General features: G+C 52.4%; 1 protein-coding gene across 6 annotated transcripts; it reads right to left on the bottom strand.

The window, feature by feature from the left end:
* Positions 1-659: 659 nt before the first annotated feature.
* On the bottom strand, positions 660-22727 carry ANKRD16 (ankyrin repeat domain 16). 6 transcript variants are annotated; one of them, XM_086744336.1, is made up of 13 exons: positions 22622-22727; positions 20679-21026; positions 18013-18233; positions 14300-14342; positions 12925-13033; positions 10437-10598; positions 7048-7126; positions 5038-5237; positions 4143-4755; positions 2619-3154; positions 2208-2349; positions 1348-1607; positions 660-1194 (listed from the first exon to the last, which is right to left on the bottom strand). In XM_086744336.1, the coding sequence occupies exons 2-8, from the start codon at positions 21014-21016 to the stop codon at positions 5077-5079; spliced, it is 1113 nt and encodes a 370-aa protein (XP_086600462.1). In that variant the 5' UTR covers positions 21017-21026; positions 22622-22727; the 3' UTR covers positions 660-1194; positions 1348-1607; positions 2208-2349; positions 2619-3154; positions 4143-4755; positions 5038-5076. The 6 variants fall into 6 exon arrangements, with proteins under 6 accessions (XP_086600462.1, XP_086600454.1, XP_086600436.1 ...); XM_086744328.1 differs by lacking the exon at positions 660-1194 and having other exon boundaries at positions 1243-1607; positions 2619-2722; positions 2850-3154; XM_086744310.1 differs by lacking the exon at positions 660-1194 and having other exon boundaries at positions 1243-1607.
* Between the last annotated feature and the right edge of the window lie 34 nt (positions 22728-22761).

The following is a 22761-nucleotide window of genomic DNA, read 5'->3' as shown; positions in this document are numbered from 1 at the left end:
CGCGGGGCTGCGTCGCCCTCCCTTCTCCCTCCCTCCCCCGCCCCTCGGGGTTTGTGCAGCGCCGCGCTGCGTGTGCAAGGGCGGGGGCACGCGCGTGCGCGTGCTGCGTGTGCAAAGGGCGCGCGCGTGCCCGATGGGCGCGCGCGAGGGTTGTGCAACGGGCACAGGCGACGGGTGGGCGCGCACGGGCGCGTGGCGGCACGCGTGGGCGTGCAAAGGGCACAAGCGCGTGCGACGGGGGAGGGGGAAGGGGGGGGCACACGCGTGTGCAACGGGCGCACGTGCACATCCGCGGCGTCACCCCCGGGGTGTCACCAGGTGCGGGGCTGAGCACCCACGGGTGCCCCGCTCGGTCCCCACGCGGGAGGACCCGGGCGCCCCGTGACAGAGCCGCTGCTTTTCCCGCCCCTGCGGTAATTATCGCACCAAACGACGCTCATCACGGCCTATTTCCACTTCCCAAACGCAGGGTGCACTTCTTGCGCCCGGGGCACCTCTCACCTTTCCCCCTTCTCAACCCCAAAACACGCGAAGAAGAGTTCGGGATCACGCTGGGCGCAGCGCATCCCCCACGTCCGCGGCAAAACCACAGCACCGACGCAAAGGAGCCAGCGCGTTTTCGAGAAGATTTAAGCTTTTTTTTTTTTTGCATTTAAGAGTTTTTTTTTTTTAATTCTCGCCGCTACCCAGTCTCCACCACCCACCGCTTCCTTGAAGCGAGGCGGGAATTTCCCGTCTGTGTGCCGGTTTCCACACCCCGTGGATCTACACCCGTGGAAGGGGAGCGAGCCGCGGAGGGAGCACGTAGGCAGCGGCCGGGGCAAAGCTGCTTACGCGCCTCGGGGCCACCGGCGCGGATTAGAGACCCGCAGGGCTTAAGACATCTTAATTTGATCAAACGGCCGCGTTCCCCGGCTCTACCAGGACGTGCAACGCGAAGGGGCCGACGGAGAACGGGACGAAGCTCCATCACGCAGCCGAAACCCCACTGCGGTGGCTTGGATGGGGAGCAGGGCGGCTCCTCTTAAACGGTTTTAATATTTGGAGGAGCAAAGCTTGGAGAGACGAACGCGGCTGCACGGCCCCGCGGGGATCGGATCTGCCAGCCTCGAGGTGCTGCGAGTGAACGCCGACGGACTGAATATTCCCTGCGCCGTACGAGCACGGCTGGGCTCCGCGTCCGGCGCCAAGCTCCTTCACACCCAGGTAAGGAGAGAAAAAAAAAAAAAAAAAACCCAAAAATATTTGTTTACAGGCTGTTGGTGAAGGCTTGGTGGTGCAGAGCGCTCGGTGGGAGAGCGCACGAGGAGTGAGCAACGCCGGCAGCGTGCAGGAACGGGGACAAACCTCCGTTTGCACGAGGCCACGCACAGAAACGCCCGTGAGCGCGTGGCAGCACTGGGGCCTTCGGGGATGCCCGTTTCTGGCGCCCAAGCAACGGGCACAGGCTTTCTACCTCCTCTCCAACATCTGTGAGCGTCGGACAACCGTCGATCTGCATCCCCCACCGCCCCAAATCCCCATCAGCGCACACACAAGCAGCTTGGGATGGGCCAGACGGCTGCGGGCTGGCTTGGAGGACTCGAGCGATGTCTATATGGAGGTACCTGCAGTAGACACGTTGAGAACGGCCTGGATGGAGGATGAGCGGGAAGATCACAGCACAAGAAGGACATGGACCAGTTGGAGAGGGTCCAGAGGAGGCCACGAAGATGATAAAAGGGCTGGAGCACCTCTCTTATGAGGCCAGGCTGAGAGAGCTGGGGCTGTTCAGCCTGGAGAAGAGGAGGCTCTGGGGAGACCTGATAGCGGTCTTCCAGTACCTCAAGGGGGCCTACAAGAAAGATGGGGAGAGGCTGTTTAGTAGGGCCTGTTGCGATAGGACAAGGGGGAATGGTTTTAAAATAGAGGGGGGTAGATTTAGATTAGAAATTAGGAAAAAATTTTTTACGATGCGGGTTATAGAACACTGGAACAGGTTGCCCAGAGAGGCGGTGGATGCCCCATCCCTGGAAACGTTCAAGGCCAGGCTGGATGAGGCTCTGAGCAACCTGATCTAGTCAGGGATGTCCCTGCTCCTTGCAGGGGGGTTGGACTAGATGACCTTTGAAGGTCCCTTCCAACCCTAACCATTCTATGATTCTATCTGGCTGTGGGAGAGGCAGAAGGCAGGAGAAGAGACAGCGAAACAGGTGGTGGTGATGCACCAGGGTCAGCAGGTCCTCAAGCTCTTGGCGCACGTCTGCCAGCAGGGAGCTGGGACACTGGGGTAGAGACAACAACCAGAGAGTGAATACTCATAACTCACAGAGAAGAGGAACAGGATGGAGAGAATATCACTGCCAGCTCCTAAGAGGTACAAAAGGGACCATCCAACACCAATACATGGTCACCAACCTAAGGAAAGCCTGGGAGGATGCAACAGCTGCAGTCCCTCGTCCTCAGCATCATCGGAGGAAACCTGGCTAGGCCGCCCCTGCACCAGCGTCTTGCTGCACCCGGCAGAGCAAAATCAATTTTATTTCAAAGCAAAATGCTTTCCCTCCCGGTACGGTCTCCCAGCAAGCTCTGACAGCGTTGCAACGTTATTTCCTACCTGTCCAGACGCTTCTACTTACCCTGACTGCAACTCAGCCACGTCCTACAAGACGAAGGCACCAGGTCTTCTCCTCTGTGGCTGCAGGACCAGGAGCGTTTGCGAGGCCCTCGGCAAGCGCCGGTGCTGAGGGTGGAAGAGGCAGCGTAACAGGACAGCGCTGGCTGCCAGGCTCCGCTCCAAGCTGCCTTCGGCGCCGCGTGGCACAGAGCCCGGCTCCCGAGCTTCCTCCCTGGGGCCCAGGCGCCCGCACCGTCTCTCCACGTGAGCAGTCGGCTGGGAACGCGACGGGGGGTTCGCACGCGCGCGGTCTAGCGCTGCGCCGAGCTCTTCCCAGCGTTTTGCAGCACGCTCTCGCGGACACCAAGGTGTCCCGACCCCTTGCTCCAACCTTGCGGCGAGTCAGCAACAGCAAAACCAGCAAAAACACAGCAAGGGCTCTTCCCCAGGGTCATTTTGCAGGCATAAAGCTGAATCCACGTTCCTTTTCTAACATCCTTTTATACCCGATCATCTCCGATAACAACAGCCAGTTTGTTCTGTGCATCTTTTTATTGCCTGAGGGGCAGATTTAAGAGAAGGGCAAATAAAAGACAGTGCTGGAGATGTGCCGTTACGTCTTGCTTTTGGACGGGAGCACAGTGCCTGAGCTCCCCGTCCCATTGCCCAGTAGCCTTCAGAAATCATAAAACACCTTCAAAATAATGCAAATTTCCTTTTGTGTTTTCAAGGTGTTTGCCACAGCCACGAAAGCTAGACAGACCTTGGAAAGCATTCTCACTTGCTTTCTCGTAAAAGCTTAGACTCACAAGCAATCCGAGGTCGTTAGCAGGGATATTAGGAGGAAACTGCTATTTCGTCGTTTGCTACAATCATGAAAAATGGGAATAAAGCAGCCCCTTGCATTTACCAGGTTGCAGTATCGCTGTACGGAGGCTAGGGCTGGATTTGTGGAAGGATTCAGGATCTTTAGAGGAATAAAGCCACTTCCTCAGCTGCCCAGGAGCTGATGCAGCTCCCACCACCCTGCACCGTTAGCGCCTTCCAGCTTTAATTTGTTTTTCCTCCCTGGTGGAAAAGAATCTCCTTCAAGGATGGAGAAACAAGTCAGGGGAAGACTGGCAAAAAGCAGATCTTTGCAGGCATGTTTGGAAGAGCCTTCAGATGCTACCGAGCTCTGCTTTTCCTCCTCTTGCAAGCCATCACCCTCCGAAATTATTCTTGTGAGCGCACTGCCTCTCCTCCCGCAACGCAAGCTGGCGGAGGGGAGGAGGCCCTGACCCTGCTGTAAAGACGCTCAACTCAAGAGGAGAGCGGCACCGTCATCGCTCTGCCTTGGGACTGTCGCCGCAAATCCTGCTCCAGGGACAGCAGAGTGGGAATTCCTCACTCGAACAGAGCTCGGCATTGTCTCAAACCCACCCAGGAGCACGTGGGGTGCGCGTCAGACCGTGACGTGAGCACCGCGGCTTGGGCAGAGCAAAACCTACCTCATTCCCCCCCCCGTCTGATTTTTAGCGTCTGCTATCACCAGAACCGCTCTTACCTTTCCGTGTGCTCCAGGCTGTTGGAGACTTACTGTCTACATTAAATGTTAAGCCATTTCCCTATACACTTCAAAGAGCAGGAATTTTTGTTTTTTTTTCAAGTTCATTGGTGGCGAGAAGGCTGTCTGGAATAACAAATACCTCCTTTTCAGTCTGATTCAAAGACTCCTGATGCCATCACAATGTTGGATAGATTTCAGCAGGCTTTGGGATCAGGCTTGGGCCACAAAAAGGATGTAAGAGGTTGATGCAGCTTGAAGACTCCCTGCAGTTGTCTTCTGCAGCTCAGACCTGACGATGGAAGAGTCACCAAGGACTCACAGTGCGCTGCACACGGCCTCTCTCAGGGGCTACTGAAAGAGGTGGCCACTTGGAGCAGGTCCATTAAGGGTTATAAAAATCAACGATCCAGGTGTATCTTCTTCAGGATGTCCACTGTATGGAAACATCTCAAGAACCAGGCAAGCTCCAGGGGGTTCAAGCAATGCAGATCCCCAGAGGTAATCTACCAGTGGCCCACGGGGCACCTTCCTTGGATGGTTGTCCTTCAGGGAGCTGCAGCCTCAGCTGTCTGGACGTGCTGGGTGCTCCACTGCTGGGTGAAGTTCAGCCCTGAAATTTGGAAGTGAAAAAAGAACAGCCATAAATTTACAATGATGTACAGGAGTGTGATAGCCCAGACCTATCACGTCCATTATCTTTTTGAGATAATCCTATTTAAAACACACTTTTCATGTCCATTATCTTTTTGAGATACTCCTGCTTAAAAGATATTTTCTCCTAAGCACACTTCCCAAGTGTCAAGCTTGGTTTCTCTGCTCAATCCTTGGGCAAAAATCTCATCATTTTAAACATTTTAAACTAAATCTGAATAGTCGTGAAGTGATAACGTACCACGCTGGAAGGAAACAGGCTTCTTTTTCCCATTTTGCTTCACGCGCTGACGTTTGTTTCTTGGAAAACCTGGATGACATCCGGCTTCATCGCGAGCTGCTGTGCCAGCACGCCCGTGCCATCCGGGGCGTCCTGCAGCCCGGCACGGAGCAGGATCCGTGCGGCATCTGCCTGCTGCCCAGCGCACGCCGCGTGCAGGGCTGTGGGGGAGACAAGACGTCGAGACAGGAGCTGAGATTGCCCAGGGGGTTCCGCCTCAGCCCGCTTCAGATGCAAACACTGGATTCCCAGCGAAGGAAACCGAGTCAGCAGAGGGAGGGAACGCATCCAGGGTGACAGATTACTTTTCCCAGTTGCAATGCGCAGCCAAGCAGCCGTGTCATGGCACAGCACGGCTCAGCCGCCGCGGCCGTGCGTATCTACAGCAGCAATGGGATGAGTAAACCAGTACAAGCAAGGGGACATGTCCTCTTCCACACCCAGCCATGCTGGTAGCAGAATGATCAGCCCAGTTTACCCCAGCTATTACTCCCATCTCCACCTCACACTCCCTCCAGTTCAAGTGGTACTAACCTGGCTGAACCAAAGCTAACCAAGTTTGCAAATATTTTAGGAGTATTTAAGCCAACTTGGTTCATTTTGAATGAGTTATGGGCAAAGGGTGCCCATGGCAGGAGGAGGAGGAGGAGGCTGGGGGACAGTGCAGAAGGCCTCTGGGCTTCTCACTGCTCTGTGTTTGGGCTGGATTTAACAGTGACATGCAAGAGAGGGGCTTGAAAATACTCTGGATGTGACCAGGGTCATTTATGGGCTGGGGCTTCCTGCCAGCTCACTCTGCAGTCAGGGAATAAACCAGAAAGGTTTCCAGTCACTGCAAGGTTTCCACTCTCAGCAAAGAGCATCCCAGAGGAGAAAGAGGCTGAAATACCCCAGCCCAAGCCCCAGGCCCCTCTGACAGCTGGCACGCTGATCCAGCGTGGCTCCGGCACAGTCAGGCAGTCCTGTTACACTTGGCTTGCGTAGCAGCGTGAGCCAGCCTTGATCTCCTGGCCTAATCCTGCACAGGGTGAGTATCTTTTACGCCAAGAGTCATTAGCTCCTGCTGAGGCATCCTGATCCACATGGATAATCCACGCAGGACACTCTGCAGGAGTGGAGTCTGCGTGAGAAGCTCCCCAGGACGCAGGGACACTGACACAGCAAGGGAAAAGGGCAGCGGACGGGCGCAGGGAGCCACCACAAACATCCCAGGGCTGGATGAGTTCAGCAGAGCTCAAATTTACTCACTGAAGGGGTGGAGGGAGAGATTGAGAGATACAAGACTGTTCACGCTCGCTGCTGAAGCGTGTTATTAAGCAAACCTGAAGATGGGTAAGTTGCCAATTTTGGCAATGGCTGAAACCATTTATATATGCTTTTTTTTGAGAGAGAGATGCTGATGCAAGAGATGCCTCAGACTCTCACGCTGGGAATGCCAGCTCACTGGCATTACTATAGCAACGATATTTCCGTTCAAGCTCTCTGTTATTTGCTCATAAGCCACTCCTAGGCAGTTTGCTAAGGAACGGAGGCTTCAGAGTTCGTGCAATCATTCTATTTGTCTGCCCACCCTAACCATTATTTCAACCAAATTTGATGGCGAGGCGGCGGTATCAAAGATATTAAGCTCCCGAAAGTTTCATGCAAAAAAAGCAGCTGGGTAAAGAGAAACACCAATTAGCATCTCTGCTTTTCCCCCAAGGGAAAGGCCCCAGTGCAGGCTCAACCACACCATTAGACATCAAAAAGTCCAGCAAGAAGAAAGCCGAAAAAACAAAAAAACAAACAAACAAAAAACACAAAAAAAACCCCCACACATTGCGCTGCTCCATTTGCATACGTACATCTGGCATCTCCTTGCATGCTCCGCTGAGCAGACGCAGCGCGGGCTGCTTTGGAGGCTGGGCTCTTGTTACTAAAGCGCACGCTCGCTGTCAGACAGAGGGTGAACAAATAGCTCGGCGGCCTTACCGGAACGGCTCTTCCCATCCTTTGCGTGGATATCAGCACCGAGGGACAGCAGCGTCTGGATGGTGCGCGTGTGTCCTTCCTGCAGCGGTGAGCACAGGCTTTCAGATTATTTATCCAGAACCAGCTCTGCACACCTTTGCATTTAGCAGAAATAACACAGGCTTGAAAAGAGGTTGCAAGCGATCTGTCCCTAACTGCCTATGACACCTGGAAGGGCACAGATGCAGATCCACTCTGTCATGGTCAAATCTGGGGCTACCAGGAGCTGCTCCAGGCTCCAGAGGACCTTACAGCGGCTGGAAATCAGGGTTGGCCGCTCGTGGCAGTGAAGATCAGGTCTGCTAGCCAGGGCGCAGCAGACTGCTGCCCTTACCCTACAGGAACTGGTCACAGAGATGCCACTGGGCACCTTCTCCAGCCCTCCTGCTGGCAGCTGAGAGAGGAGTCAAAGCTTGGCCCTCGGTCAGCGCGTCCGCACGCCTCGCGTGCCCCTGGCAGCAGTTTCAACCCAGAGGCTGAAAAAGCAGCAAGAGGCATCCCAGGAGCGTAATTCTCTCCGCGAACATTTAACACGACGTTTTAAAATCAAAAGTGTTCAATTAGGAGCAACAGCGCTTAAAATCACGCTGCGGCACAGAGGTGTGGTGGTACAGCCGAAGACGGAGGGTGGTGACAGACACACAACCCAGTCCAGATCCAGGCAGGTGGATCTGCTCTTAGATCCTGTTTGATCTTCCCGGCCGCGGTCAACAGATCCACCTTGCACTGCCAGGACTTTGAGGTCTGAGGAATTTGGAGCATTGACTCCCAGCGCCATTTCGCCTTCTCCCAGAAGAGTTAATGCACAAACGACCTCCGACTTAGAGCTGGGTCACACAACCTAGAGATGTTTCTTAATAGCAAATTAGTGCGCTAATTTGTCAACCCATCTTGCCTTTGCCCCTCCAGTCCTCGCCTCCAATCAAGGTAACTCGATTAAATTGCTTTTAACTCCAGCTGGCCACAGAGCTGTGGGATCCCTGATTTACCTTTCATAATTGGCAGCTGGCTGTTAAAAGGACTAAATGTCAGCAAAAAGCCGTGTGTTTTCCCACACGGTAAATCCACTCCAAGTATCAGAGGTGTCTAGAGTTGCTCTTGCTGAGGTGTATTTCAGCTCAGAGAGCAGAACCTGTTGCTGATGTAGCCTGTTGCACATCTATCTGCCCGTGGTACCCTCAGGCATTAGCATTTCATAAAGGATTACTCCAGTATTTGTAATATTTTGTGAGAAGACGCAAAACGCCACGCTTACGCACCGCCATGACCCACAGCGTCCTCTCTCTTTCCTCTGCCCGTAGCTGAGTTAAAATCCTGCAGGAAAAAACGCAATACAGCTCCCACACCCCTCCTCTCTGCAGAAGCTTCTCTGTAAATAAATCCTCTCTCCCTAAATAACACGTCCGATTTTGTAATTACTCCTCCAGTGCGATGAATTAGTCTTTGTTGTGCGGCATGAGAATGGAAGGCCCTTATTTTTATCCCCACCACCCACTCTTTTCCCCCTGTTATCGTACGGCTCGGCAGCATCTTCCCCCCATTCGCAGTGGCAAAGACAGCAAGCCAGGAACTGCTTTAGCTGCCACAGCCTTGGCAGCAAATTGAGTTGAAAGCATAATTTCATCTTCACGTATTTATAAATGCAAAGTAATAGGAAAAAAAAGAAGAAACAAAAAATCCCACCAGCCAAACAAACGATGCTGTAAATATAAAGTGACACTGAGCCTCGGGAAGGAAGAGAAAGCCATCAAATCGCTCCCCCATCAGCCGCTCGCCAAGACAGAGCTGGGATCTTCTCCAAGGCACATTATATTCCCCAGTAGCCTTGCTGTTAAACGTACCCTTGGCAACCAGAAGGGCTTTCAACATGGTTTCTCAGAGCATGAGGAAGAGAAGCTGGGAAAAAGGCCTCCTTTGTGGGAGCTGGCAAATGCCACGGCTGGGTCCCGCTGGAGGAGAATGCTGTTGCCAGCACTCCCAGTAAGTGTCATTGATGCTTTTGTAGGAGCGGGGCGCTGGGATGTTGCTTCGTTCCCATTACAAGTCTGGACCAGGCTCTGAGTGCTGCATGTTAAAGCTCACGCGGTTTAACATGCCAGGATCTGAGATGGGACCTTCCCTTGCCACTGGCTGCCAGCATGCTGCACGCTGCGGCGCGCCAGCACCAAGCAGAAGGGAAGTAGCAGGGTCCCAGGAGGGATCCTGGTCAGCACTGAGGCTTTTGGGATCTGCTGCGCGCTCCCAAAGAGCGTTGCAGGACCCGCAGCCCACCAAGCCTCACTTCCTGCACAAGCATGAGATGGGAGGAGGAGAAAGCCCAAATGACTCTCACTGCTTGGAATTCAAAACAACTCCTGTGTGAAGGACACAGATAAGCACCCAGGAGCTCCCTCCGCCTTTCCACCTCTTCTTTCTCATGTCTGACCATGGGCATGCCAGAATCCAGCCTACTGGGACAAACAGTTGCTGTTTCACAGGGCATCAGCCATCTTCTGTCCAGCAAGCTGCTGGCATGGAGACTGGCCATTGACCTGCTGTCACCCAAACTTCCAGGGCTGAAGACAGACAGAGAAATCATTTCACTGTGAGGGCGGTGAGGCACTGGCCCAGGTTGCCCAGAGAAGTTGTGGATGTCTCATCCCTGGAAGTGTTCAAAGCCAGGCTGGATGGGGCTTTGAGCAACCTGGTCTAGCGGAAGGCATCCCTGCCCAGAGCAGGTGGTTAGAACTAGATGATCTTTAAAGTCCCTTCCAACCCAAACCACTCCATGATTCTATGAAAAAAATCTGAGCACCATTTCATCCACATCTCCTCTGCCAAGCAAGTGAGAAGATGCTGGTCAAGAACTGTCACAGCTCATGAATTGTTGGTACCTACAGCTTCCAATAACAAGCAGGGGGGACTCCCTTCAGGTATTGCACTTTGGTCCAAAGGCAGCAGACCGGAAGAGTAACACTCACCAGAGATGTGAGTCAAGCACTATCCAGAGCATGGCCAACTGGACGAGTGGCAAACGAGTTGAGCCCCATCATCACCCAGGTATGTGCCAGGCAAGAGGGTTTACTAAATCTGCAGCCCAGTCAGTGGTGTGGGGAGGAGGGTGGGGAACAGAGCAACTCAGATACCCACCACCGCTCTGCTGACAGCTGGACAACTCAATAAGGGTCTAAAACCCAGTAAACAGGGTATGGGACTGGTCAGGAGCAGAGAGACAGTGACAGAGTTGGAGCTAGGAATGTAAATCCTCCATCAGTGCCAAAAAATATCTAAACCAGCCTGTTTTAGATGCTTCTCTGTAGCACCCCAACTGGCAGAGACTTTGTAGAGGGAGCTTGGGAACAGGGACAAACCTTGGCTGCGTAGTGTAGCGCTGTGAGCTGGAGGGTCGTCACTCTCTCATTGACATCAACACCCAGCTCGGAGACAAGGAACCGGATGGCTTCATCCTGGGCCGTGACGGCTGCCCGGTGCAGAGGTTGAGCGCCTAGCGCGTCCACAGCTGTAGGACAGGCCTGGAATGGAGGAGGAGGGAAAGGGAAAAGCAATGAACAGCCTGGCTGAACCTTCAAGGACAATCACCGGCCTGAGCAGAGTTGTCTCTGCCTGCCACGGCCATGGTGACAGCAATGAACACGTGGGACATCACCAGCAGGACCGCTGCAGTTGGTAGCGCCACGATTTGCAGACCAGAGCCAGCTCTCTGCTGAGCTTGTTAAGAGAAAAGCAAAACTAGTGCCAAAAAAGAACAAAGCCCGCTCTCTCTTCTGCTGGAGTGCATATGATGGGTTTCAACTCTTTAAACCAGCAAGAAACAACCCGTCTCCAACCTCTGTGCTGGTGGAGAAAAGCCTGGGCACAGGTAGAGAGAAAGAAATGGGTGGACGACCTCATGAGATCTCTTCTGAGAGTCTCTGAACATGAACGGCAAAGACATAAAATCAAGAAGGGTAACGGAAGTAATACACAGTGCGCTCATCTTGGAGGATATAATCCAGCCTCTTGAAGTCTAGTGGGCCTGACTCACGGTTTTATAAACCCTAGAAGGTAGCAACTCTGCCATTAGCATTTCCAGCGCTCCTTCATGGCAGTAAGCCAGGGCACCGCAATGAGGAAATTAAATCAACTATTCCATCTTCATTGCCTGAAATGTGAGACTAGAAACGTAAGCAAACTTCACAAATGTTTTCTCCTCTAAGGGCCAGATGAGAAAAGACAAGCACGTGAACGTCTCCTGAAGTAAACAAGCATCTACACACCCAAACACAACCTGGTGTATTGGGTTTGGGTGGCAAGGTTTTGGTAGCGGGGAGGCTACAGAGGTGGCTTCTGTGAGAAGCTGCTGGAAGTTGGGCATGTCCCTGCTCCTTGCAGAGGGGCTGGACTAGATGACCTTTGAAGGTCCCTTCCAACCCTAGCCATTCTATGATTCTATGGTAAGCTTCCCCTGTATCCGACAGAGGCAATGCCGGCCGGCTCCAAGATGGACCTGCTGCTGGCCAAGGCTGAGCCACCCAGCGACGGTGGGAGCGCCTCTGTGATAACATACTTAAGAATAAAAAAAAACTGCTGGGGAAAACAGCAGCAGAGAGAAGAGTGAGAATACGCGAGACGAACAACTCTGCAGACACCAAGGTCGGTGAAGAAAGAGGGGGAGGAGGTGCTCCAGGTGCTGGAGCACAGATTTCCATGTGGCCCATGGTGCAGCCCGTGCTGAGGGAGGCTGTTCCCCCTGCAGCCCATGGAGACCCACGGAGGAGCAGAGATCCCCCTGCAGCCCGTGGAGGACCCCATGCTGGGGCAGGCAGATGCTTGAAGGAGGCTATGGCCCTGTGGGAAGCCCATGCTGGAGCAGGCTCCTGGCAGGACCCACGGACCCGTGGCGAGAGAAGCCCACACTGGAGCAGGTTTGCTGGCAGGGCTTGTGACCCCGTGGGGGACCCACACTGGAGCAGTCTGTTCCTGAAGGACTGCACCCCGTGGAAGGGACTCACGCTGGAGAAGTTCGTGGAGGACTGTCTGTCGTGGGAGGGACCCCACGCTGGAGCAGGGGAAGAACGGGAGGAGTCCTGCCCCTGAGGGGGAAGGAATGGCAGATACGACATGTGATGAACTGACCATGCTAGGTTTCTGCCAGGCAAGCGAGGTGCACCAGTTCGGCACGGTGTCCAATGAACACCAGAGCAGGTGCAGGGGAGAGGCCAAGTGAGGGCAAAGGAGGTGAGAAGGGAGGCACAACCCCACCTCCCTGAGAATCAGCCATTAGGTGGGCTCCAACCATCTCACATCAATCCAGCAATCAATAATTAATGCAGGGGTCTCGCTCCTGCTACGCACAATTGTCTCTAATGACATCCCAGTTACACCTTGGGGGAAACTGGAGATTACTGGCAGACGACACAGGAGCAGCAGGTGCCACAAGAGAGGGAGGCCAGAGATGAGCTGATGCTGGTGCAACTGGGGACTTCTGTTACGCGCTCTCAGCACTGCCACAGGAGCCTCCACACTGAGCCCCGGCACTGCCGAGTGCGAGCCTTGGCTTTGACACAGCTGTCCCTGCGGCACCAGGCGAGTCCTGTCCCCTCCTGCCACTGCCCTGTCTCTCCATTCCCCTTCCTACGGGGATATATCCCTGCCCCGGGGTGAGATCATCCCCCTGAGCTGAGTCCTCGGCAAAATCTTGCTCATCACCAGGAGGAATTCGCCTTCTTTTCCATTTTGCTTCTTTACAGTGTGGGAATTTGCTTCTTTACAATTTTGTTACGGTGAAGGTGTTGATTGCTTGTCCTGGCCATTCTATGTCAGGTCCTGGAGGAGGGAGGTGAGGTTTTTGGCACCTACCTGGTGTTTTTCCAGGAGCAGCCGGGCGATGTCGACGTGCCCGTTCTGGATAGCATCCATAAAGGGAGTGACTCCACATCTGTCTCTGCTGTCAGGTTCATACTGGCACCTGGAAGGGAAGACAAAAGCCAGGATAGACCTGTTGACAGCTCTAAAATCCTTACTGCACCAGTTCCTTTGGACTGGTGGGGCAGGAGACTATCACCAGGTGGGATCGGAAGTGGCATATATAAAACCTGGCCATGCACAAACCTGTCTCAGCGCTTTAGGGCCTAAGGTACGGTCTGCTGGGCTTTTTTGGGTCACAGATCTGGTGCTCAGCTGCACAAAAGCCAGGACTTTATACATCATTTATATTTATTTCCCTTGCCCACCCAACAGAGGATCTCTGGAAAGGGGTAAGGTGTGTACAGGCCTTGTGCTGGCAGAGGGAAACATCATATCGTAGAATCACAGAAGGGTTTGGGTTGGAAGGGACCTTCAAAGCCCACCCAGTCCAACCCCCCTGCCAGAAGCAGGGACATCTCCAACCAGATCAGGTTGCTCAGAGCCTCATTCAACCTGGCCTGGAACGTTTCCAGGGATGGGGCATCCACCACCTCTCTGGGTAACCTGGGCCAGTGTTCCACCACCCTCAGTATAAAAAAATATCCTCACATAACACCACCATGTACAAAATCAAAGCCCGCAGGTCTCCGTCAGGTTAAAGCTCCATTGAAATCAGAGAAGGCTGAATTAAAATTGAAAGCCTGGCTTGAATCACAGGGCAACGTTTACGCTGGGCGAAGCGTGGACAGGAATTAACAAGGCTGGGACGAGTTGGCTGACGGGAGCTGTGGCTGGCAGCGGCTGCGATGCCAGGGAAAGCTGCTCCAGCTCCGGCTGCGGGCAGTGCTGGTTAAGAAGCTAACAGGGTCAGGATGACTGGGCACGGGCTGATTCAAAGCCACTTCACAGCAGTCTCCCAAAAGCCACAGCCTAAAAATAAAGCCTGGGGGCTGAGTCTAGCCTAGAGGAGCTGCACCCAGAATCAAGCTGCCAGAAAACTGTTTTGTTGTTATCGTATGGCCTCGGACACATCGGTGGCAACGGGAATGAATCAGCACAGAAAAAAAGCCCAGTTATATAACCAGGGCTTATGTCATAGCGAAGTCGGAGCCCATCCAGAGAGCCTTCTTGTCTCAAAGGCCCCTAACCATCCGTGAAACACCCGGAGGAAACAGAGGTGATGGCACGCAGGGCAGCTGTGCAGCCGGCCTTCCCGAACGGCATAAACGCCCTTTGTATCCAGACGGCTGGAGCGAGGCTGGTGGTGGATGGGAGGTGGGAGAGAGAGCGGGGAGGCAGAGGCAGTGCCGGGAGGAAGCCTGCTTACCGCTCCAGGAGCAGCTCCACAACGTCAAAACAGCCGTGCATCGCTGCAAGAAAGAAAAGCGCAGGGTTAATTTATGCTTTCGTGCCGCTGTCCGCCTACGGTGAAACATAATCAGGTTTCTGACCCTTTTGGGTTACTCGTGACGCGGGAAGGGGTTGCAAGAGGCTTTAAATTCAAAGCTTTTACTTTTTTTTTTTTTTTTTGTAATTACAACATTGTCTCCAGATCTCAAGCCTTCCCTTCCCCTGATCCTATAGGAAAACATCAGATAAACCAGGGAAGAGGTTATGCATGTAGGCACCCTACATGCAATTAAGCTGCCACAAAGATCTTTTCTTGCAAGTATTTGTTAATCCCTGAAGTGAAATCTGTGAGAAGCAAAATGAACACAAAGCAGGGAGCTGGTGAATAGCTGGATGGCATTTCTACCCCTCCTCAGCCACTCAAGACTACCCATCACTCCCACCTCATCATCCTAATGAAGCAGCCTCACCCAGACAGCATCTCAGAGGAAAAACAACAGTGGGGGAGGATTTGAACATCATGCACCAAAATATTCTCTTTTTTTTTTTTTTAAAAAAAAAAAAAAAACCAAAAACCAAACAAACAACCCACATTGTATTACAGCAATGTGCAGACAGCCTTAATCTGGCTTTTTTTTTTTCTGCAGGTCATTCTGCAAAACAAATGAAATAAATTAAAGGAGAAAAAAAAACAAAACAATCAAACCAAGCCCAGAGCTGCTACATCAGGCTATTTCCTCCGTGCGATGGAGAAGGGCCCCTGGCAAATGTGTATTACCAGCAATAACCTCCAGATGCACAATAGATGCTCTCTGAAAGCCCAAGGAGGGGTTCCCATCCTCCCTAATTCTGGCCATTTGCTTCTGTTCCCTGCCCATTTATCACCCCTTCACCTGAGCTGACGTAAAAACAGGCAGAGCCACACCGTAAATAGGATTTTTAAAATACAAGCTTTAAAAAAAACCCAAGCTATGTGAAGAAAAAACATCTCCAAGCAACACGATTACATCCTTTAGCAGCAACAGAGACACAAGAAAGCTGCAGCTCTCAGATCCACTGTTGCACTCCACTTCCTCTAATTACATCTCCCCCGCTCTCCTGCCTCAGGCTACGGATATATGAAGCAGCAAAGCTTGAGGAATCAACCCAAAAAAAAAATTGCACGGGGTGGAGGGAGAAAATTACCCATCATCTATCCAGGAATAACTGTGCCAGGAAGCCAGCTGGACTGGTCATGGGCTAATGTGCTCATATCCGCACCCTTGGGATGTAAACTCATTGAGACGGCGGTTCATCTTGACATGATTTCCCCCGGCGGCTCCAGCATCGTCTCCAGCCCTTCACCAGTGCCCCCGCCTCAGCGTCTGCATAGGCGGGCTACGTGGTGGTAAGCGTGGGGACGCCGGCACCGGTACCCACCAAGGCACGGCCCCTAGCATCATCCTGGGTTTAAATTATGCTTGGGGGCAAAAGCGGTTTAAGCAGCTCCAGCGCTTCCCGCTGCCCAGTCACTCCCGCAGTGGCTGCTGCTCCGCCAATGTGTGGTCCAGGGTCTAACCTGGACCGGTAAAATGACCGGAAACCAACCCAAATCATGGGCAAAGACAAATACAGGAGGCAACACAGAGGTGGGGAGACCTCTGTGAAGCTGTATCCCACCGTCGCTGTCTGCATCCCCATATCCCAAGTGCTAGGAAGCAGGGAGGAGACTTTAAGCTCAAGGCTAAAAGCACCCCTGTCCCCCAGGACAGTCCTCACTCTGCTCCTGACCCTGCCCCCAGACCCTCAAACCCCAGATCCCAACCCAACATCCGCCTCTCTGCGGGGAGAGAGGGGGCTGCGAGGCCAGACACAGCAACACAAGACTCGGGACTGAGCAAGGACAGGAGAAGGCGCAAATAAACGAGGAAGAGCCATTTCTCATTCAGACAACCCGCTCCTGGCCGCCCAGCCCGAAACGCCAAACAGCTCATCAGCTATTTTTCATTCCCAGGTCAAGCAGAAGGACTAAGGCGCAGCCAACGCCCCCGGGCTGGAACTGTCACTGCTGATGAGCACAGCGCAACGGACAGACAGCTACCGAGGGCCAGAGAAGTAACGGGAACGACAGCCAAGGAGCAACACACTCAGCAGATTAATTACAGCACAGCAGGGGTCTCCTCACGATACCTCGGGTCTTTCCAGCGAGTCGATCCCTATTAAATTCTTTGGGAAATTAGTTCAGGTAGCCGCAGCGTCGAGCGGTGGCTCCCCACGCTCACCTCTGCTGCAGAGAAACTGCCGAGCGTCGGGACACACAAGCCTCATCGTCACTCAGGGATGAAACACGGTTCAGATTGAAGTCAGCCAGCACCCTCCAGCCCCAAGCCTGCCCCGCAGCGTCACCCCGATTTGCTGTCACACCCCTCTCCACTCGCTCGCTCCCTTCACTGCCACTCCCACTGCATCTCTGGAGGGCAGACTTAAGGGGATTTAAGTCTGTGAGTAACCAGAGCCGATACTCTGGAACGGGCAATGAGACAACGGCAGGACAAACTTAATTCTGCATTAACATATTTTTGGACCATTCAAGTTATTAAGGCTCAGGGGACTTAAGCGAGGCACACTTTGTGCACTGTTTATAAATTAAAATTAATTGTTCCCCTATCTTAAGGACGAAAGAGTCAGAAATCCAAAACCCAAATCCAAACACTTCTGGGTCACCATTCAGCTCACTGCGTCCTTCTTTTCCGTACTTACAGGGGGCTTATAAGACAGTGCCAAAATTTTTACAAGGGCCAGTTGCGATAGGACAAGGGGTAACGGTTTTAAACTAAAAGAGGGGAGATCTAGATTAGATATAGGAAGAAGTTTTTTACACTGAGGGTGGTGGAACACTGGCCCAGGCTGCTCAGAGAGGTGGTGGATGCCCCTGGAAACATTCCAGGCCAGGTTGGGGCTCTGAGCAACCTGATCTGGTTGGAGATGTCCCTGCTCCTGGCAGGGGGGTTGGGCTGGGTGGCCTTTAAAGGTCCCTTCCCACCCAAACCCTTCTGTGATTCTATTCTATGATTCTGCTCCCCACCCCATCCATCACCTACAGATGATGTCTGTGGTTCCTCAAACCCGTTCACTCCCTTCGTACGTCTTTTGAAACCAATGAAAAGGGCAGAGACGGGGAACTGGACACCCTGGGCTCCAACGCTAACAGGGGAATCTTCTTCTGGAGGTTGCCCCTAGAGTGATTGTGAGTGCTCCTGGGACAGATCCACCACTCCCCAGAGAACATAACCGTTACGCACCACAAGAACATGCTCTGAGGACAGGCAAAACCCAGTGAAATGGGAACTGAGGACCCTCCAACTTTACAAGCTCAGTCTTTGGCACATCATTAAGAAATATTAAGCCTAATTCTTGCTGTTTATTTATCTGAAAGCATTTAAAATGAGCATCTGTCCTAAGGTGAAACCCTGCAAATATGCAGCAGAGCACTGTTAGCGGAATGAAGTTCAGAGAGGCGAGCTCCCACTAATGCCCACCACCAACCTCTTTTCATTTAATTTCAATAACTTTTTAACCATTTCCCTGTGTTTTTGTATCAAGATAGGTCACGCTTTGCTTCTCGAAACTAAATGTGAACAGAAACAGCAGTCCCTTTCTGATCTTCGCTGCCACCACAGCCCATCTGGTGGCAACGGGACCCTATTTTACCTGCTGTGTGCAGAGGCGTTCTCTTGATCTTGCTCTCCGTGTCCCAGCTGCCCGGGGACACATCCAGCAGGTACTGGAGGACCTGGGGATGGCCCTCCCGGCTCGCGATGTGGAAGCAATTCCAGCCATCCTTGTTCTTCAGCAGCGGGTTGGCTCCATGGTCCACAAGAATTTTGATCACCTCCAGGTTTCGCCTGGTGCACGCCATCATGAGGGGAGTCCTGAAAGAAAGACGAGGCAAATATAATAACGAGAGCAACAGTGCTAGATGAGGCTGATGGCTTTTGTTCTGAAATGTGAGCTTGAAGGGTGATTTAAAGTTGTCATGGAAGGAAAGGAAACTTTGCTGGCTAAAGGCAAAGGCCTTCTCCAAGGCCAGGGCTAAATTTATCATCTCGCCTACATTCGGATGCTTAGCCGGAGGCTCACGACATGCTGCATGGGGGCCAGCGAGATTTTACAGCACTACTTTTTCATGGGGTCTGGACTTTTTGGGGACTGTTGAGACAGAGCTGTTGTTTCTTACCCCTGCCAGTCCCCCAGACAGGCAGCAAACCAGACAACTCCGCATCTCCCAGCAGCAGGGCATGAGCACACCAGCAAATGCCACTCTGGAACATTCCTGATGCAGATCAGCTGGCCTGAGAGTGAAGCTTTTCATGGTTTTGTCCTGTTTCGCATACCTGGGATCCCCTTTTGATATTCAAAACCATTTTTACAAGCTCCCCAGAGGAACAGCATCTTCTCCATGCCACAATTTCCAAGCTGTGCCTTGCACGGACTGTGCATGTGCTCCTGGAAATCCAGATGGCAAATAAACCCATCTCGCCCCGCTTTCAACCCCGTACCCAGCGACGACGACGTTTTTCCACCTATAACCCACGTGCTGCAGATTGACAACCACCCCAGCTCCTGCTGGGCAGCAGGGCAGGTTCACCACTGAGTTTCTCCTCCCTGGTGACCTGTTATCTCCCTGCCCGTCCTTCCATAGGGAGGACCGGTGAGGCTGCTGGCTCTGCAGCCTCCTTTGGAGGAGCAAGCTCGGAGCTATCAGGAAGCAGGCATTAGCTGAGGGTCTACTCACAAGGCAAAGCGTGGGTAACTCCAGCTGGTGAACCCACAGACACCTCTTGTGTTTGGCTTTACTTAAGCGATTAATTTCACTGGCCTCGCCAGCACCAACCCCAATTTTCCTTAATTACAACATTATCTAACAGTAATAGTTTAACTGCTGTGAGCAGGAGCTGCGTTCTCCGTTTTATCTGTTTACAAACTTCACCCAGTCATCGAACGCTGGGTGCGTGCATGGATCAGACAGAAACCTCTGAGCCTTCCCAAAAAAGACGAACACCTCTCTACAGCACGGAGAGGGCTTATCTCCTCTTCACCAACCCACACATCAGCTAGGAGACAAAAAAAAAAAAAAAAAAAAAACCTCAAAACCCCAAACTCCTGCATTCCTCATTCAGGAAAAGCTGCAGCAGAAAAACTTCCCACTGCACAAGGAATAAAGACTCCTGGGCCCAAACTGCAGGGAGAGAGATTTGGCTCAGACTTTAGGACAAACGCTCTTGTTGAGAGGACAGGTAAGGACAGGAAGAGAGTGCTGAGAAAGGAGATAAAATCTCCAGCGCTGGAGATTTTTAAGAAGATATTAGACACGCATCTGCTGGGGGAAGTGGGGTAGAGCTGAGCCTGCAGCTCCGTTTCCGTACGGTGCCTCAGCTCAGTTTGTATTTTCCACGCAAATGCGACCGTCTGAGGGCTGGGACACGCGCTACCAAGCATTTTTCATCTGTGGATGGAAGGATACTGCGAGCCCATCGCACAAAACCAGGCTCAGGAGATCTCTGCCTCCCTCTGCTCCCCCTGATGTCAGCACGACGCTGGCACAGCCTCCAGTTCCGAGGACCGGGATGCTGCCTTTGTATTTGTGTTAGTTTAGCTTCAAAAAGGCACCCTTGGCCTTTCATCTCTGGGCTGGCGGGACTGTTTGCTTTCTTTCGCAAGGTCGTACACACAAATCTCCCTCCCCAACAGAGAATTTGACATTAACCAGGCCTGCCTGTGGATTAGACCTTACATTTTATTCCCAATTCTCTCATGGATTGCTTACTTGTTACCCATGTGGCAGGCAAACAAAAGCCCTGAAGAAACCAGCTGTTTCGTGGGTTGTTGAGGCTGTCGCTGTTGTAGGAGTAGCAAATCTGACCCGAGAGGCTCTGTTTGCTGGGAGGAAAGAGGAGTAAAAAATTTTATCTTCTTATTTCAGTTTCTGAGGAGCAGGACACAAAAATGTGAATCAGAATCCCTGACTCTGCTCAAACAGGGGAATGGAGAAAAAGGAATAGCCGCAGATGAAAGCTTTTAAATTGAATCTGCTAATCAAGCAGTGATTTACAACAGAGAGAAATCAGTGAGGGCTGGTGCCCCATCCCTGGAAACATTCCGGGCCAGGCTGGACGGGACTCTGAGCAACCTGATCCGGTTGGAGATGTCCCTGCTCCTGGCAGGGGGGTTGGACCGGATGGGCTTTGAAGGATCCCAAACCATTCTGCGATTCCGTGATTCTAAATTACAGCTCCTGCAGTCGCATTCCCACCTTCTGCACCCAGACTCCTTTCAGATACCGCTCTGACCCACGGCAAAGCAAGCCAGGGACCTACCAGTCTGCCTTTTTCAAGCAGTCTACGCTCGCCCCTCTCTCCAGGAGGTAGGAGACGCACTCCCCATTGCCCATGGAGGCCGCTTCGTGGAGGGGTCTTTTGTAGTCGCTATTGGACACCTCAACGTCCATCTCCAGCTCCTCTACCAGGTAGGCCAGGACGTCCCGGTGTCCGTACCGGGCAGCGTGGTGCAGCAGCGTGTCCCCCAGGCGCCCGCAGCGCTGGCTGCGCGCTGCCGGGCCCAGCGCGTCGTCCCGCCGCAGCTCGTCCCGGAGGAGGTCCAGCCGTCCCTCCTGCACCAGCCGGAGGAGCGGCCTCAGCTTCTCCCCCTCTGCCATGGCTACAGATCTGGAAAAAAAGAGGAAAAAAAATAAATAAATAAAATCAGGATTACGGTTTCAAACTGTGCGAATACAATGGCTGCTCCTCGAGTCGGGATAAACAGAAATTACCTTTTCCCCAAGGGAAAACGGAACCCAGCCTCTCCCTCCACAAAAAGAGAAATTTCCTTTTCCCTCGGCAAATCTATAAACCGGTCGCTTCCTCAGCAGAACCAAAAATTTCCTTTTGCCTCCAGAAACCGGCCTCCCCTTCAAGAAAACCAGAAATTTCCTCTCCCCGTAGGAAATCCAGGAACCGGCCTCTCTCTCAGGAAAAACAGAAATTTCCTTTTCCCTTGGGAAAATAAGAAATTTCTTTATATCTTGGGAAACCCAGGAACCAGACGCTCCCTCCAGAAAAGCAGAAATTTCATTTTCCCTCAGGAAAACCAGGAACTGGCTTCTGCCTCCAGAAAAACAGAAATTTCCTTTTCCCTTAGGAAAACCAGAAAATTAATTCTCCTTCAGTAAAACCAGAATTTTCCTTTTCCCTTGGGAATACCAGAAATTAGCCTACCTCTCAGTAAAAAGAGAAAATCTCTTTCCCCTCAGGAAAAACAGAAATTTCCTTTCCCCTTAGGAAAACCAGAAACTGGCTGCTCCTTCAGGAAAATCAGAAATTTCCTTTTCCCTCAGGAAAACCAGGAACCGTCCGCTTCCTCAGAAAAATCCAGAATTTTCTTCTTCTGTCTGGAAAGCCAGAAACCAGTCTCTCCTTCAGAAAAAAAAAAAAACAAAAAAAACCAACCAGAAATTCCCTTTTCCCTTAAGAAAAAATGAAAATCTCACTTTCTCTTAGGAAAACCAGAAACCAGTTGCTCCCTCCGGAAACCCAGAAATTTCCCTTTCCCCCAGGAAAACTTGAAATTTCCTTTTTTTTTCTCTAGAAAACCAGTAACTTCATTTTTCTTCAGGAAAACCAGAAACTATAGTTTTTTGGGAAAAACAATTTTTTTTTTTTTCCCTTAGGAAATTAAGAAAATGATGTCTCCTTCAGTAAACCCAGAAATTTCCATTTCCCTGCGGAAAAATCAGAAACCAGCCTCTCCCTCGGGAAAACCAGTGATTTCCTTTTCCCTCCTGAAATTTCCTTCTCCCTCAGGAAAACCAGAAATTTAATTTTCCCTCAGGAAAACCAGAAACCAGCCTCTCCCTCAGGAAAACAAAAAAAAAATATTTCCTTTTCCTTGTACAAAAAAACCCCCACAAACCAGAATCCAGCTGCTTGCTTAGGAAACACAGGAATTTATCTTTCCTTCAGGAAAACCTGAAATTTCCTCTTTTTTTTTCTCTGGAAAACCTGAAGCCAGACTCTCCTTGAGGAAAAACAAATTCCCTTTCCCCTTCAGAAAACCAGAAATTTCCTTTTCCCCTCAGGAAAGCCAGAAACCAGCCGCTCCCTCAGGAAAACCAGACATTTCCCGTAGGAAATCCCCAAATTCCCTTTCCGCTCAGGAGCCGGCCTCCCCCTCGGGATGGGAACCCGCACACCTCCCTCCCTCCCCCCCGACCCTGCGGCGGCGGGTCCCCGCGCAGGCCGGTCCCCCGGCGGCGACAACCCACCCGCGCTCCGCCGGCGCTGCGTGACGCCACGCGTGACAACTGTGACGTCACCCCCCGAGGAGAGGAAACCGCGGGAAACTTTCCCTCGGCCTCACCGCCATTACCGCCGAACCCGGAAGTGCCGCGCCATTGGGCAACGC

Source organism: Chlamydotis macqueenii, chromosome 1 (assembly GCF_036417535.1).
Source record: "Chlamydotis macqueenii isolate bChlMac1 chromosome 1, bChlMac1.mat, whole genome shotgun sequence".
In the NCBI taxonomy this organism is placed as follows: Eukaryota; Metazoa; Chordata; class Aves; order Otidiformes; family Otididae; genus Chlamydotis; species Chlamydotis macqueenii.
This window is presented reverse-complemented; position numbering and strand designations above follow the sequence as displayed.